This window comes from Ictalurus punctatus, chromosome 21 (genome assembly GCF_001660625.3).
Source record: "Ictalurus punctatus breed USDA103 chromosome 21, Coco_2.0, whole genome shotgun sequence".
NCBI lineage: Eukaryota > Metazoa > Chordata > Actinopteri > Siluriformes > Ictaluridae > Ictalurus > Ictalurus punctatus.
The window spans coordinates 9,836,528-9,852,329 of record NC_030436.2 but is presented as its reverse complement, the minus strand read 5'-3'; the positions used below and the strand labels follow the sequence as shown (position 1 = coordinate 9,852,329).

The 15,802-nt window shown below is 34.2% G+C and overlaps 1 protein-coding gene across 1 annotated transcript in view; it reads left to right on the top strand.

The window, feature by feature from the left end:
• Window positions 1-13,663, top strand: part of epha8 (eph receptor A8) — a 78,059-nt gene extending 64,396 nt beyond the window's left edge. Inside the window, exons 8-17 of the mRNA XM_047149506.2 lie at window positions 410-515; window positions 2,070-2,137; window positions 2,331-2,456; window positions 3,389-3,574; window positions 4,525-4,586; window positions 5,749-5,958; window positions 6,600-6,749; window positions 7,368-7,558; window positions 8,168-8,323; window positions 12,227-13,663. Coding sequence (XP_047005462.1) covers window positions 410-515; window positions 2,070-2,137; window positions 2,331-2,456; window positions 3,389-3,574; window positions 4,525-4,586; window positions 5,749-5,958; window positions 6,600-6,749; window positions 7,368-7,558; window positions 8,168-8,323; window positions 12,227-12,341 — 1,370 coding nt within the window. The 3' untranslated portion in view covers window positions 12,342-13,663. The remainder of the gene's footprint in view (window positions 1-409; window positions 516-2,069; window positions 2,138-2,330; window positions 2,457-3,388; window positions 3,575-4,524; window positions 4,587-5,748; window positions 5,959-6,599; window positions 6,750-7,367; window positions 7,559-8,167; window positions 8,324-12,226) is intronic.
• Window positions 13,664-15,802: the final 2,139 nt, after the last annotated feature.

Here is a 15,802-nt window from a genome sequence, read left to right as displayed (position 1 = left end):
ACTGATTTAGTGACACAGGAAACATCAATAAGTCATCATGTTGGACAGGACAGTTTGAGCAGATTGATTGGGATTTTATTACAGGGTCACCTTGCACAGAATCCCGAGTGTGATCTCATAATCTCTTTGCTTATTGGTGGGTCATAACAGATATCTGATGTAACTGACCCTAAAAAAACCCCTCAGCTCATGTGTGTTCTCGGGAGGTTTAGCTGATCGGCGTGGTTCGTCGTTTCATCGCCGTGAGATACAGAATGATTGACAGCGAAATATCAGGGAACGGTTTGAGGTTGACTTGATTTGAAAAAAAAATGATTTGATGATAATGATTTGCATATCATATATCTGATAAGTGTATATCTTTCCATTTGTATCCCTGTATTTGCATAACTTTTCCGTCATCTTCCAGTCCCCTTACGTTACAACACTGTGACGATTATCTGGATCTCCATGGCGCTGGTCTCGGGGCTCATCGCCTTTATGGCTCTCATCATCTGCAGAAAACGGCAAGAGGAGTACTTTGAATTGTCTGCCTTTTCTTTTTTTCTATTAAAAAAAGAAATACGACATGATGTTGGAAATCTGTTGCTTTGTTTTATAGCATGTTGTTGTTTAGATTTAATACTTCATTATTTCAAGATAGTATGAAGTTATTATAAACTAAATATCTGGTTATTTTGACTTAATAACTCAACAAGATATGATGTCACTGTGTTGAGTCTCCTTATTTCACATAGCATTTTATTTCTACTTAATATCGTTATTTTGAGTCGATAATTTATTGCTAATATTTTGTTATGTCATTCATTTCATGATATTGTCGTTATTTTGAGTTATGATCTGATTACTTCACTAGATCATGTCATTATTGTAATGTAACTACTAAATTATTGTAACTACATTATTGTAATGTAGTCTTTGTTATTACTAGCTAGTATTTCATTAATCTAAATTCAGATTCTAAACTTAATAACTCATTATTTCAACATAGAATTTGATTCTTTCATTCATGTGGTTATTTTTTTTACTTAATATCTCATTGTTTTTAACTTAATTCTACGTTGTACGATATTATATGCTCATTTTTACTCAACATTTCATTATTTTGGCTTAATGAGAAGTTATTTTAAACTATTTCGTCATCATTTCAAGTTATCTCATTATTTGCAGATATTATGTCGGTATTTCGAGTTATTATATCAATATTTCAAGATATTGCATTATTATTTCGACTTAATATTTCTATTTCAACTTAATAACTCACAATTTCTGGTCAATATCTTGTAATTTTAAGATGCCATCATTATAATAACAACAATCAATAACCGATTATTTCAAGATATTTTGAAAGACCTTTTTTATTATTATTTTTAAGCCATTTTGAGTTTCTACATTATTACCTTATTATGGAATTATATTATGGAATTATTTCTACTTAATAATCTCAGTATTTCCAAATATTATTTTGTTATTTCTACTTAATGTCTCAATTTTTAGTTATCATCTCATTCCCATTGTTTCAATATGTCATTATTTTGAGTTTTCTTGTTATTTCAAGATATAATTGCCATTGTTTTATGTCATCTTGATATTTCAAGATATTTCAAGATATTTCTTTCCAAGTTATTATCTTATTATTTCAAGATACATAACGCTATCTTTTAATTTGAGATATTATGCCTTATTTAGAGATCTTATCTCAGTATTTTAACATATTGTGTTGTTATATTTACCTAATATCTCGTTATTTCAACGTAATAACTTGTATCTTCTAGTTAATATGTTGTTATTTTATTTCGACATATTATCTCTATATGTAACATCACAATAATCTCCCAATACGACTAATTTATTGGATATTAACTTAATAAGTTGAATGAATGGCCGTGAACTACACCACAAGCAATTTGAATGCAGTATCAATTGTTTAACTATCGCATTTTATTTCCATACAACATGAAATACGTGACACAATGGCAAATATGATAAATATATAGATATTTTGTCACGTTATAAGTATTTGCACCGTTTCCTGTGTCCCTCAAAATTCTTCTTCACCTTTTCTGCAGACACTGTGGCTACAGCAAGGCTTTCCAGGATTCAGACGAGGAAAAGATGCATTACCAGAATGGCCACGGTAAATAAATAAATAAATAAATAAATAAATAAATAAGTAAATAAATAAATAAATAAATAAATAATTCAGGAAATGTTTTCGAAGTCAAAATCTAACCCCAGCTGCTCCCTGGACGCTCCAGTGATTATTACTGTGATTGAAAACCTCTTTCATCCTGCAATATGTGACCAAATGCTAATTCTGTTTATTCTAGTATCATTTCCAGAAGCCAGATTTTATATTGATCCCCACACATACGAGGACCCATGCCAGGCTGTCCACGAGTTTGCCAGAGAAATTGAAGCTTCCCGGATCAAAATTGAGAAAATTATTGGTTCAGGTATGTTTGGATTGCGTGGTCTTGTGACTGTAAGCGCATACTGAGATTTTCGACATTTGTATTAGCATTTTTCAATTGAGCGAGTGTGAGGTGAATGTTAATGTGCTAATCACACACATTACAGGACACATAACATAGACCCTTCTAAAGTGTGTCGGGTGCAGCCAGGTCAAAAAAGTATTACTCTGCTTTTATCAAAAACTAATACTTTTACTCAGTTACTATTTTTTTATTTCATTATATATTATTTAAAATAGAGACAAATACATTTGAGCTGTTTGAGAAGTCTCTGAAGTATTAAATTAAAAATATGGAAATGAATTTCCTCTTCCATGGAATACAATTTAATGCAAAAGTTTACATACCTTAGGGCAAAATAAAAGAAGTAATAAAATAAATGTATTTGTTATAAGCCACTTATTTATTTATTTATTTATTTATTTATTTATCCAGGGTTTTTTTGCTTACGAGTTTTAAAATGGTCGGTTTAAAATGGTAAACTGATTATATCTGTTTTCATCTCTGTTTCTAAATGGATAATGGCTTTATTATTATTATTATTATTATTATTATTATTATTATTATTATTATTATTATTATTATTAAAAGTTTTTCTTTTTTTCATAGAGTCATATGTGTAATAGAATTTCTTTCTTGTTTTTCCTTTTTCTATTTCTTACACTTTTCGTTGCACCACTTGAGTGGCCATTATACATTATTGTTGCTACACTGTATTCATATTTTTTTGTTTTGTTTTACTAATAAAAAAAAAACGATATCAATATAATTTAACAAATTATAAGAGATTTTGCTAGATAGTTCTTGATAATGAATCTGATTTTTGGAGCCTGCTGTGTTCCTGAATCATATAAATTGTAATGGTTACAAATATCTGGAATAAAAGTAGGGCAGTGTAACTTTCCGTGCTACAGGAGAGTTCGGGGAAGTGTGTTATGGCCGTATGAGGCTGCCCGGCAAGCGGGACGTCCCCGTGGCCCTGAAGACTTTGAAGGTCGGCTACACTGAGAAACAGAGGCGAGATTTTCTGAGCGAAGCCAGCATCATGGCCCAGTTTGACCATCCCAATGTCATCCGTCTGGAGGGAGTGGTGACACGAAGTAAGCTTTCTAGTCGTTTAGTTAATTTTTAAAAAAGTCAACTTGACTTGAGTTATAATCTCCAGGACATTTCAGCACTCGGCTTAAAAACTTTTATAGCATTTTAATTGTGAATCACAATCTGGAAATTCCTCCCATTGTCGAGAAACCACTCAGATGAGTGGAAAAGAGTCGTTAAGACAAAAATAGTCTAGTTATTTTAACTAAGAACTGTGTTCATAGGACTACATAAAACCTACACTGTACAGTAAATAAGCTCTTAATTGCACAATCAATCATTTTCTTGGAGTTGGAATCATGATGTCATGACATTCACATGTAAATCACTTGATTCAAGTGTTATGTCAAGTTCAGCTCAAAATGGACATCAGGAGTCTTTATAAGGTATATGTCAGGTGTCATGAAGAGCTAATGTAGGTTTAATGTAAACTTATAAACATACACAGCCTTTAAATAAAGCTAGATATGGAAACTAAATACATTTAAAAGTAAAAATATTGACAAATTTCAAAATGTCTGAATTAACATATATAGTTATGATTGGACTGCCACACCTCATCAGTTACTGTGCTATGATAGAAAATAATAATAATCATTATAAATGAACAATAATTGCTTCTTTTAAGAAGAATTTTCAAGAAACATTTAGTTTAGATTTGTGTTTAAGGCTATACTCACTTTATGTCCAATTATATATATTTAATAATTTTGTACGGTACATGTTTATTTTTATTATTCAGAATACTCTAGCTTGCACACTCTACTTTGTAGGATTGTTGTACATCTGTAAATTTCCCTCTGGAATTAAGAAAGTGATCTATCTATCTATCTATCTATCTATCTATCTATCTATCTATCTATCTATCTATCCATCTATCTATCTATCTATCTATCTATCTATCTATCTATCTATCCATCCATCCATCCATCCTTCCTTCCTTCCTTCCCAGGTAAACCTGTAATGATCATTACTGAATACATGGAGAATGGCTCTCTGGATTCATTCTTAAGGGTGCGTAAACTCTAAAGTCTCTACTTTAAGAAAACAGAAGTATATTTTACAAAAAATACACTCTACAAAGTGATTAATCACCTTAAGTAGCTTTTACATATTGATATAATGTTACTACAATAAATTAAGTTTGTAGATGTACATGCTTCAGTTTAAAATGCTTAAGTTTAAAATAACCCTGCAGTTATACACCTATTTCCTTTTTGTCAAACTTATTTTATATTTTTATAACTTGTTTTTATATTTTACAAACGTTGAAATTCTGCCCTTAATTAAAATAATCTTAACCTTAATCTACAATATATATATATATATATATATATATATATATATATATATATATATATATATATATATATATATATATAAACTAGCCTTGGCAATTGCCTGCAAATGTGCAAATTTTTGAAGGTAACCAGATTTTAAAGTGCTTGTATGTTTATAGAATAGTTGTGGTTGAGACACTTGCGAAAGAGAAACATTTTTCAGTTCAGGAACGTTTTCAGAACTACACAGTATATAGTGGAAAATGCCGGATATTTTAACTTGTGATGCGTTTCCAAAGCCATCCCACATTTAATAAAAGTAAAATGGTAACCTGATCCCTAAATACAGCTTTAATCTTTGGTTTTTGGTGTTAAGTACCACCCAGTGATTAATTTGTGAAATATGAGGTACTGGAACATTACCAGTGGGTCTTATACAAGCACATTATGCCCTTTAGAGAGCATAACATAATAATATCAATGAAAAAAGACTTTCTTAGCTGACCTAATGATCCAAATTACTTCACAATGAAGTCATGTTATAGTCTGCTCCCAATGACATGGTTTGCTCTGTGGCAGTTCGACATCTTTTAGAAATCCAAACATGTAAAAAGTTTACTTTAGCTGTTTCTATAGCATGGGTCAGTATACAGACAGGCAAGGTGTTAAACTCATGACAAACAAGATTTGTACTGCAAGAGACTAGAACACAGAGATGCAGGGAAAACTAGGAAACTGGAAATCCAGAAAATCCAGGACATACAAGAGACATGGCATGGAAGCATGGCGTGTGCAACATGATAGGACTATAAATTACACACACAAAGTGAGGATAGATATGGAAATAAGACCAGAAGGGGTGTTACCATGATACATCGATATATCTGTCCTAACAGAGACACGATGGTCAGTTCACCATCATTCAGCTGGTCGGGATCCTCCGAGGCATTGCTTCCGGCATGACGTATCTGTCGGATCTCGGCTACGTCCACCGGGACCTGGCTGCGAGGAACATCCTGGTCAACAGCAATCTGGTCTGCAAGGTTTCAGACTTTGGCTTGTCGCGGGTGCTGGAGGATGACCCAGATGCAGCTTACACAACCACTGTGAGTTACATTTGGAATAAACAGTAGGAGATTTATAACATGTCATAATCAGTGTCATAAGGTATTATAAGTAATACTGGTATTTGCACGCATGACACATTATAATGCAGGAATACAAGACAACAACCAGGTTAAATTAAATATTATGGTAACACTTTCTCTGGAGGCTGTACTGTATGTACAATGGCCTATGACCACATTCATAACATGCATTCATTATGGACATTGTTATAATTATTTATGAAAAGATAATACAAAAAGGTTATAGCAATGTTAATAATAAATCTACATCACCAATACCAAGGACATCAGCCACCATTCAACTATTAAAAATGAATAATAATCAGGTCTTGTGATGCTCTATACAAAGACCAGCTCAGTTTCTTTGGTACTGGTGTTATAATGTGTTCTGAACACTGCTTATAAGTATAATATATCATGGTAGCCATTCGTAGTGCATTATAAAAGATAGCTATAAAGTGTAATGCATTTTCATAAATAATTATAACGTGTATAATGCTTTATAAATGCGTTATAATACGATAGGAATGTGCTCATAGCTCATTATAAATATGACCTGATGAAATATGAACTGATTCTTATTCCATTCGACTGAAATTTAACACGCTTTGGCATGCCAGGGTGGGAAGATCCCAATCCGCTGGACAGCTCCTGAAGCCATCGCATACCGCAAGTTTTCCTCGTCTAGCGACGTGTGGAGTTACGGAGTGGTGATGTGGGAGGTGATGTCCTATGGAGAGCGGCCATACTGGAACCTCACCAACAGAGATGTGGGTACCTGTTGATATATAAATGTCACAGTGCTTAGGTTTGATTTAGAAATGCTGCATTACCTAATCTGTAATCTACAAATGAGGTTATTGCAAAGCATTGCCAAAAAATAGAACATAAGATTACTAGTGTAAACGTATGTCCTCTTATGTCCAAACGGTGTTTGCAGGTAATAAAGTCAGTTAATAACAGGTTATAACATGAGATTATACCGTAAGCTTTACTGAAATTATAACATATTTGTTTGTGTATCTGACTTGTTGGTGTTTGTGTGTAGGTAATAAAGTCTTAAAGCTTATTTATAAATTAAAGAGTATAAGGCATCTATGAATGGCTTATGAACATGGTATAAGCTGTTGTTATTATAAAATGTTCAGAACTAGAGCATAATAGTAATAGTGGTAATAGTGTGTTGGCGTTTGCATGTGCTGGCAGTTTATTCACAAATTAAAAAGGATTAGATATCTATGAATGCCATATAAACATGTTATAAGGTGAGGTTATTGCAAAGCATTACCAAAAAGATAACATATTGTGTTGGTGATAACATATTATACTGTAAGCTTTACTAAAATGAGAACACAAGGGTACTAGCGTGTTAGTGTTTGTGTGTGCAGGTAATAAAGTCAGTAGAAGAAGGCTACAGGCTTCCAGCACCAATGGGCTGCCCCGCTGCTCTCCACACACTCATGCTGGACTGCTGGCAGAAGGAGCGCAGCGAACGGCCCAGGTTCTGCCAGATCGTCACGGTCCTGGACAAGCTTATCCGCAACCCAGAGAACCTCAAGTCAATGGACACATTGTGCAGGTAGAAAGCCGGCAATCGATACACAGCCTTTTTCAGGGATTTGCTCAACAAATGCACTCTGTTAGCGACAGATATGATCCCTTATTGAAGGCACACAAAGTTGTAGCGAGAAAGTTTTCTGTTCAATGCCTGGGAATAACCCGACTTGTCTTAAGGGGGGGGGGAGTGGTGAGTGTACATTTTCCAATAAGCCCGTCTCAAATAGATGTGTTCTGTGTTAAATAAAAGGGGCTGCTGCTCTATATTGACATTGATCCGCACCGAATCAAAAGACTCATAGAGGGTTTGAGCTAGAGCCAGGAGTCCTGCAATTGGACTTGTATAAATTGCTCATGCACCAAAGGCTCGGTGATGCATATCATGATGGGGAGCAAAGTGACGACACGGGAGGATTTCATCCCTACATTAATCTACCCAAAATCAGCCATTTTTTTCCTCATTCAGGTCTTACCTCCTGCACCTCCTTCTCCATCATTTCATCTTGTATTGATTTTCTGCCTGAGCTGGTTGCATTTCAAAGCTTTCCCTCATTCCCTACTTCTCTGTCTCTCTCTGTCTCTCTCTCTCTCTCTCTCTCTCTCTCTCTCTCTCTCTCTCTCTCTCTTTCAGACTGAACAGCCCATTGATGAACAGAAGCATTCCTGATTTCACAACCTGCAGATCGGTGAACGACTGGTTGGACACCATCAAGATGGGCCGCTACAAAAACCACTTTGCGTCAGGAGGTTATCACACGCTCGGCCACGTGATGAGCATGAATCAACAGTAAGTTATAACGGTGCATATATACAAACACGTCGACTCCACACTACTGGGCGGTGGAAAGTCGTTATTTTTCTATATGCTTTAGCAAGTGGAAATGAAATGGAAGAACTAATGAGAGTAACACAATCCTATATACATCATATTATAAATGGATTTTAAATGCATGATGGATTGTAATAAATCATAATAATCATTATAAACAAGTACTCACTTTATATGTAGGTTTTAGTATAGTTGTATTTGTTGCAATTTGCTACCTCGAACATATTTTTATCTTTCGTCAGATGAAATATGAACACATTCATATCATGTTACGATGCATTCATAGGGCATTATACACGCGGTTATAATTACCAATGAAAATGCATTACACTTTACAGCTATCTTTATAGTTATTATGCATTATGACTTGTTAACGTGATGCATTATAAGTACTGTAGTGTTCGTAACGCATTATATTCCGTAACACATTATATATTATATACTTGGCACAGTGCATCATGAGAAGATAAAACAGTGATATAGTATGTTATGAACGCTATCATGTCTCATGTTAACAAGTCATAATGCATTTTAAGATACTTAGCTATGAAGGGCAATGCAAAGAGAAATATAATGTATTTATAAATTGTTAACAGAATAGGTTTTATGTATTGTTTATAACGCATTATAACACCAAAGAATTTCAGCCCCAATTTGCTTAGTGCATTTTATTCAGCCGTAGAAACAATGACAAGTTCGTTCAGATTTTGCAAAGTTTTATAGTTTATATTCACTTCCTGGATTGGCACCCTGTCCAGGGTGTACCCCGCCTTGTGCCCGATGCTCCCTGGGATAGGCTCCAGGTTCCCCATGACCCTGAAAAGGATAAGCGGTATAGAAGATTGATGGATGGATGGATGGATGGATTCACTTCCTATGAAGGCCATATTTATCTTTATTATGCATTATGAATTGTTAACATGATAAGTATTATATCCGCAAGCCCCACTTAGCACAGTGCATCATGAGAGACGATAGATATAACCCTGATATAGTGTCTTATGAACTCTATCATGCATCATGTTAACAAGTAATAATGCATATGTAGCTATAAAGTGCAATGCATTCGTATTAATAATTATAACAATGTGTGTAATACCTAATGAGTGAATTATAACATGATATCAATCTGCTCATAGTTTAATACAGACCTGTCTTGATTTTTTGCTGTGTTTCTAAGTTTCTATGAAGGTCATAGTTGAAGGTCATATAAAGTCATAACGAACTATGAACACATTTATAGAGCATTCATAGGATATTATTGAGCATTCATAGGGTATTATAGAGCATTCATAGGGTATTATACACACGTTATCATTATTTATATATAAAAAAATCTTATAGTTTATAGCAATATTTATTATGCATTATGAACTGTTACCATAATGAATAATAAGTAGTGCTTAAAACACATTATAACACCATTACCAAAGAAACCAAGCAGTTATAAAACTGGGGCCAAATTTCTTTAGTATTGTTAGTATTTAGTGTGTTATAAACATTGCTTATAATGCATTCTGTTAACCATTTAAAAACGCATCATAAACATTGCTTTAAACTGTAATGCCTTTTAATAAAAAATTATACCAATGTGAATAGTGTATTATGAATTCATTATAACATGTAATGAATGTGTTCTTTGGTGATTTTACATGTGGCCTTCTTAGAAATTGAATATAAACTATAAACCTTGCGGGGAAAAACTTGTCATTGTGTCTACGGCTGAATATAATACACTACGCAAACTGGAGATGAATTTCCTTGGTGTTATAATGCGTTATAAACAATACTTAAAATATATTCCATTAACAATTTCTAAACACGTTATAAACTGTAATGCCTTTTCATCAATAATTAGCCAATGTGCATAATGCTTCAAGAATGCATTATAACATGTAATGAATGTGTACATAGGTTCATTATGCATATGGCCTTCATGGAAAGTGTTACCACTAAAATGTCAAATTCTTCAAAGTATAATAAATTTAGCAACAACAACAACAACAAAAAATGCATGTGATATAACTGTCATGGCAACAAAGATTAGATTTAACCTCACTGCAGCACAAGAGAAAATCTCTCAGTGCGCCAAATCACAGATCCACTATTGGATGGAAGATAAGAAAGAATATATTTATGATGTCTTCAGTCGTCAGGAGTTCACAAGAAGGTCAAAAAAAAAAAGTGTTGAAACATTCTTGTGGAGTTTCATCCAGCTTAATTTAATGTTGGACGGGGAAAAAAAGATGTTTTTCATATTAATGAAGAGAAAATGTGATCGTTCTGAAAATACAGTTAATGAGCAATAATTGCAGCAAGCTGTAACTTTAAATTTTCCACCAAGCCTTCAGGACAGAGGTGTTTGCACTTGTTTTCTGTAACAAGTTTTGTTTTTTGTTTTTTTTTTACTTATTAATCCTATTAACTTCAAGAGAGAGGAAAAAAAGAGGTCATGACTATAAACATATAAAAAAGTAATCTTTTGATAAATTAAACATTGCAATTGTTGGCAAATTATTGACTGTGATCTACTATAAGAGAAATAAAATACTTTGGGTTGTGCTGTTGGAAAATAATCAACCTGGCATAGACATAATGGCATAGTGAACAGTGGACTAGTTCAACAAACAGACTTCATGTAAAAACCATAATGAAATTTCTTTAACTTTCACTCTACCCGTTGTTACCCAGATGAGTACGGGTTCCCTTCTGAGTGTGGTTCCTCGCAAGGTTACTTCCTCATATCTTCTTAGGGAGTTTTTCCTCACCACCGTCGCCCTGGCTCGCTCAATAGGGATAAATTCACGCACTTAAAATCTGTATCCTGTGTTTATATGTTTCTGTAAAACTGCTTTGAGACAATGTCTAGTGTTAAAAGTGCAATAGAAATAAAATTGAATTAAATTGAATTGAATAAAGGGTCTTGCTCGAGGACCCAATCAAGGTAGTTTGGTGGCGCTGGGATTTGAACACACAACCTTCTTATCTGTGACTTCTTGAACCTTAACCATGAGTTCATTCAGTGTTCGAATCAATTTGAATCAATGCGAGCTAATTGTGTTGTGGTTGTAGTGGCTATGTTACCGATCAGAAGGTTTCCTGTTCAAGTCCCAGGAGAACCAAGCAGTAATGGTTGGGCAAGTCCCTTAACCTTTGGCTTAGATGTATTCTACATCAGCCAAATGAGCAAATGTATTAGGTTCTGTCTTATTTTATAGACATTATATTATTTTACTGGGTTGAATTTTGAGACCATTAAAGTGAAAATACTGCATATTCATCATGACTGTTTAGTCTTGTACATTGTATAATCCAAACCTAATAATAAATGGGTAAAAAAAAAAAAAAAAAGTCTTGTTATTTAACAAAGAAAAATGTCTAATCATTGAATTTCTGTAAGGAGACGTTTACGGAAGGAGTCTCCAGTGTCAGTGGTGAGGCTGCTCTGTAAGCAGCCATTAACACCACAACACTTTGGGATGTGGTGTTTAACGTAGCAAAATAAATCAACTTTAGGGTGGTTACAGTAAATCTTTCCTATAGCAGCCTCGGTAAAGTGTTTAATTAGTTATTTATACTATGACAGTTTTCATAAAGTGAACATTTTAGCATGTGAAATAAGCTATAATGACCTTAAATTACCTTTTAGATAGCTACTACAGTATCATTACAGTTAACATTACATGACGGTCGGCGTTATTCATGACACAGTATAAGACGTTTATGACACTGTTATTACAACTTATAACGCAATATAGTGATCATACGTTCACATCAGTTTGATGGTTTGAATGATTGTTTCTTTAGTACAAAAATGCCACTCTAGAAAATGTTGCTCATTTATCTCGTGTCTCCTCACAGTGACATCCAGAAGCTGGGGGTTACACTGATGGGACATCAGAAGAAGATCATGACCAGCGTCCAGGTGATGCGAGCACAGGTGTTAAACCAGAGCGTGCCGTCGGTGCACGTATAATCGCCTGCGGTGTCAATATAAATACATAATCATCTGATGTGTGTGTTCGGGTCATGTGTTACGAACTCTTAAAGACTCCCCTCTGGAAAGAGAACGTCAAGAGGACTCTAAACTCCAAGGGTTTCCTTCTCGGCACTGGATTTATTTTTTTTTTGTTAACGAAAATCCCTGCATTCTTTCTCCAATGTTCTCTTGGATATTTTTTGTTCATTTCTTCTTTCAGTAAGTGGATAGCCTGCCTTAAAGACCATGGATAATTGAAATATCGGTGTATATAAAGGACGATTTGATGAACGTCTCTGATATATAGCTGAGAACCGGAGCACTTCACAATTGAAACAGCATTAATGATTCAATGAGTGTTTCTATTTAAATATTGACAATTAAAAAAAAAAAACAATAAAACTGAGATGAAGTGAAGAATATAGTATAAGTACCAAGGATATAATCTATAATCTATTATCCATTTTCCCAGCAGAACTAAATATCACACATGGAAAAATACTGAATTGAAAACGATGAATGAATTATTCTGAAAATTTGTCCCAATTTGCATAACAAAGGAAATGAAAGTGATGTGTCATTAAATGTCCATCCAAAAAAAAAAAATATTGATAACAGTAGAAATGGGGGGAAGGGGGGGAGTTTTGGGGTTTGATTGTTCGTTTACTTTAATACTTTACAAACCATCTAAAAATGACATTCTGCACCCGGTTAACGCTGATATCTTTGGCTTTTCATGGACTAATTAATTATGTGCATATTAGCCACTTAAAGGTCATTTGTGACTCTTTTTTTTTACCTGTCAGCGAGTACGCTGAATGAGCTTTAGTTTCCGTCTGCTGATTCGAAACAATAGGACTCTGCCCAACTAGAATGTTCCTCAAAATTAGAAATGTGAAGCGTATCGATTTGTCGCCGTAATATTTCACCTATTGAATTATAATTCAGACCAAAGCATCAAACAAGAGTCCATATTTGACTAATAGTCTACTCTTCAGTGAAGTCATGTGGTACATAATATGGTAATAAAATAATATATCATGTTACAGTAAATACTATCAAACCTGCACAAAAGTTGTAAGAAAAGATGCCAAGGTTATAGTTAGGTTTTAGGGGCAGGGTTACTCGTACCTTCTTATGAATTAATACGTATGAAATCAAGTGAAATCTCCATTGCACGTACAAACTGATCGTGAGAGTGTGTGAACTCTATCCATGCAGTCCACGTTCACAATGTTTTACCTCTGTGCTGATAATGTTGGGACATTTCAATAAGCATTTTCATTTAAAAAAAAACCTAATAATGCTCAACTACTATAAAGTACTAGAATTATAATAATAATAATAATAATAATAATAATAATAATAATTATTATTATTATTATTATTATTATTATTATTAATTGACCAGCATTGATATTGATATTGATATTGGTATTGAAATTGTCACTAAATGGCAAAATGGGGGGGGGGGGGGGGGGTTGGTTTTATTTATTAAAAATTGGTTACAGTTTAAAATGTATTGCTTGTGATATACTTGTGACACAGTTTATTTTTTTACAGTATAAACAGGGAATATTTAAGTCCATGCTTATTATAAAATGTGTTATTCAATTTAAACTGATGTTACTGTAAAAAAAAAAAATGTATATTTTAAGAACTTTTAAAAGTAGAAACAAGAAGAGTACTTACAGTGCGCTCACATCGACAGCCATTTTTCACCCCGCAACCCCTCAATTCGGTGACTAACACATTTCACGGACTTAACGTTTAATTGTAACTATAAACAGATAAAAGAAAGAATGGCATGTCATTCTTTAATGAGTAAAGCCTAGAAAAGTTTGGCGTTATAATAGGAATAAACCATTTCAGGATGTGTTGCTATAGGAAAGCAATCAACGTTGGGGTGGTAACGGTAGGTCCACTTCATCACACCACTGCACCGTTTATTAGTTACCTATAACAGCACACCCCCAAGTGTAATAAGAAGGAATGTATAAGTACAGTAAGGAATAACACGCAATAGACTGTGCTGATATATGGAAATATTGCATAGTGGGGTGGAAGGGGGGTACATTTTTTTCTTATAACATCATAACGTCTTTAGTGTGTTATTCCACTTATATTACAACAATTTACCAATGACTACAATGCTTAAATTTATTCATAATTGATACACTAGGAATTTTAATGGGTTATAGTCAGAGAAACCAGAAAGCCTAAACTCCTCCGCCCTGAAGACTTTCACACCTCTGCATACCTCCTGACCAATCAGAATCGAGCATTCAGAATCGAGTGCATCTTAAGTGCACGGTGCTATAATAATATTTAAGGAATGAAAATCATATTTAAGTAATATTTAAGGAATAAAAACCGCATCGTGTCATGCTGTAGTAGGAAAATAATTGAAGACAAGGTGGAGTTAATGTAAAACCACGGCCCCCCACTTCAATCCCCCAAGCCCCCACCCCCTCCCGCCCGAGTTGACTATTTTCCTATAACAGCATAACACTATTAAATATTATAGTACTTTATTGGCAGTTTTAAAAGACATTATTTGATTTTATTTTATTTTTTAAATAAACGGTGAAATTACAAACAAATGACATATTAACGGGTTTATAAAGATTTATGAATGAAACTTTAGTCATTTACTGACACCTCGACCGGATCGAATGCAGGGTATTTTCATGTGCATCATCAGGGTTGTTGCAATAAGCAAATAAGTTAAACTGGACATCATCTGTATAACAGAAAAGGATTGATTGATGGGTTCTTGTGAATCGTTCACATGTACATAAGTATATATATAAAAAAAAAAAGAAATATTAAAAAAAACGTTCTTTCTGTACTTTTTTCAAAGAGCAATACTCTCCTGTATGCACCGGCGAGTGCGAATAAAGTTCAAACACTGCCATCAGTGGTCTCGCAGTGACTTTATGGATCAGTGTGTGTATCTTTATCATCATCATCATCATCATCATCATCATCCTCAACCGTGTCACCGCTGCGATAATGCAATACAGGAAGATGCCACCGGCGTCCGAGGTGTCCCACTTCCAATTTTCAGCTGTCTGTGTTTCTCCCTGAGGCCAGACCGGGCCATCATATCATCTTCTGTCTGCAAATATCTCTCATCTGTGTATCATAATTGACCTGGTCACGAAGCTGGAAACACAGCAATTACTTACTTCAGCTGCAGAACCAGCACAGCCAGCAGAACTGGCAGAAGCAGCAGAACCGGACCTGTAAGCTAGAGACGCCGAGCATGACACCACTGGAAGTGGAACGATTTGAGTTTAACGCATGTCCTCTGTTTAAATTCATTTCAAGACTGTGGATGTGTATGAGGAAAAATATACGTCCCCTTACAAAAAAAAAGCGCATACAATTTACAAATTTACAATTTTTACAGTTTGTGCATGCGCGGTTTTATATTTCAAGCGAGATATATATAA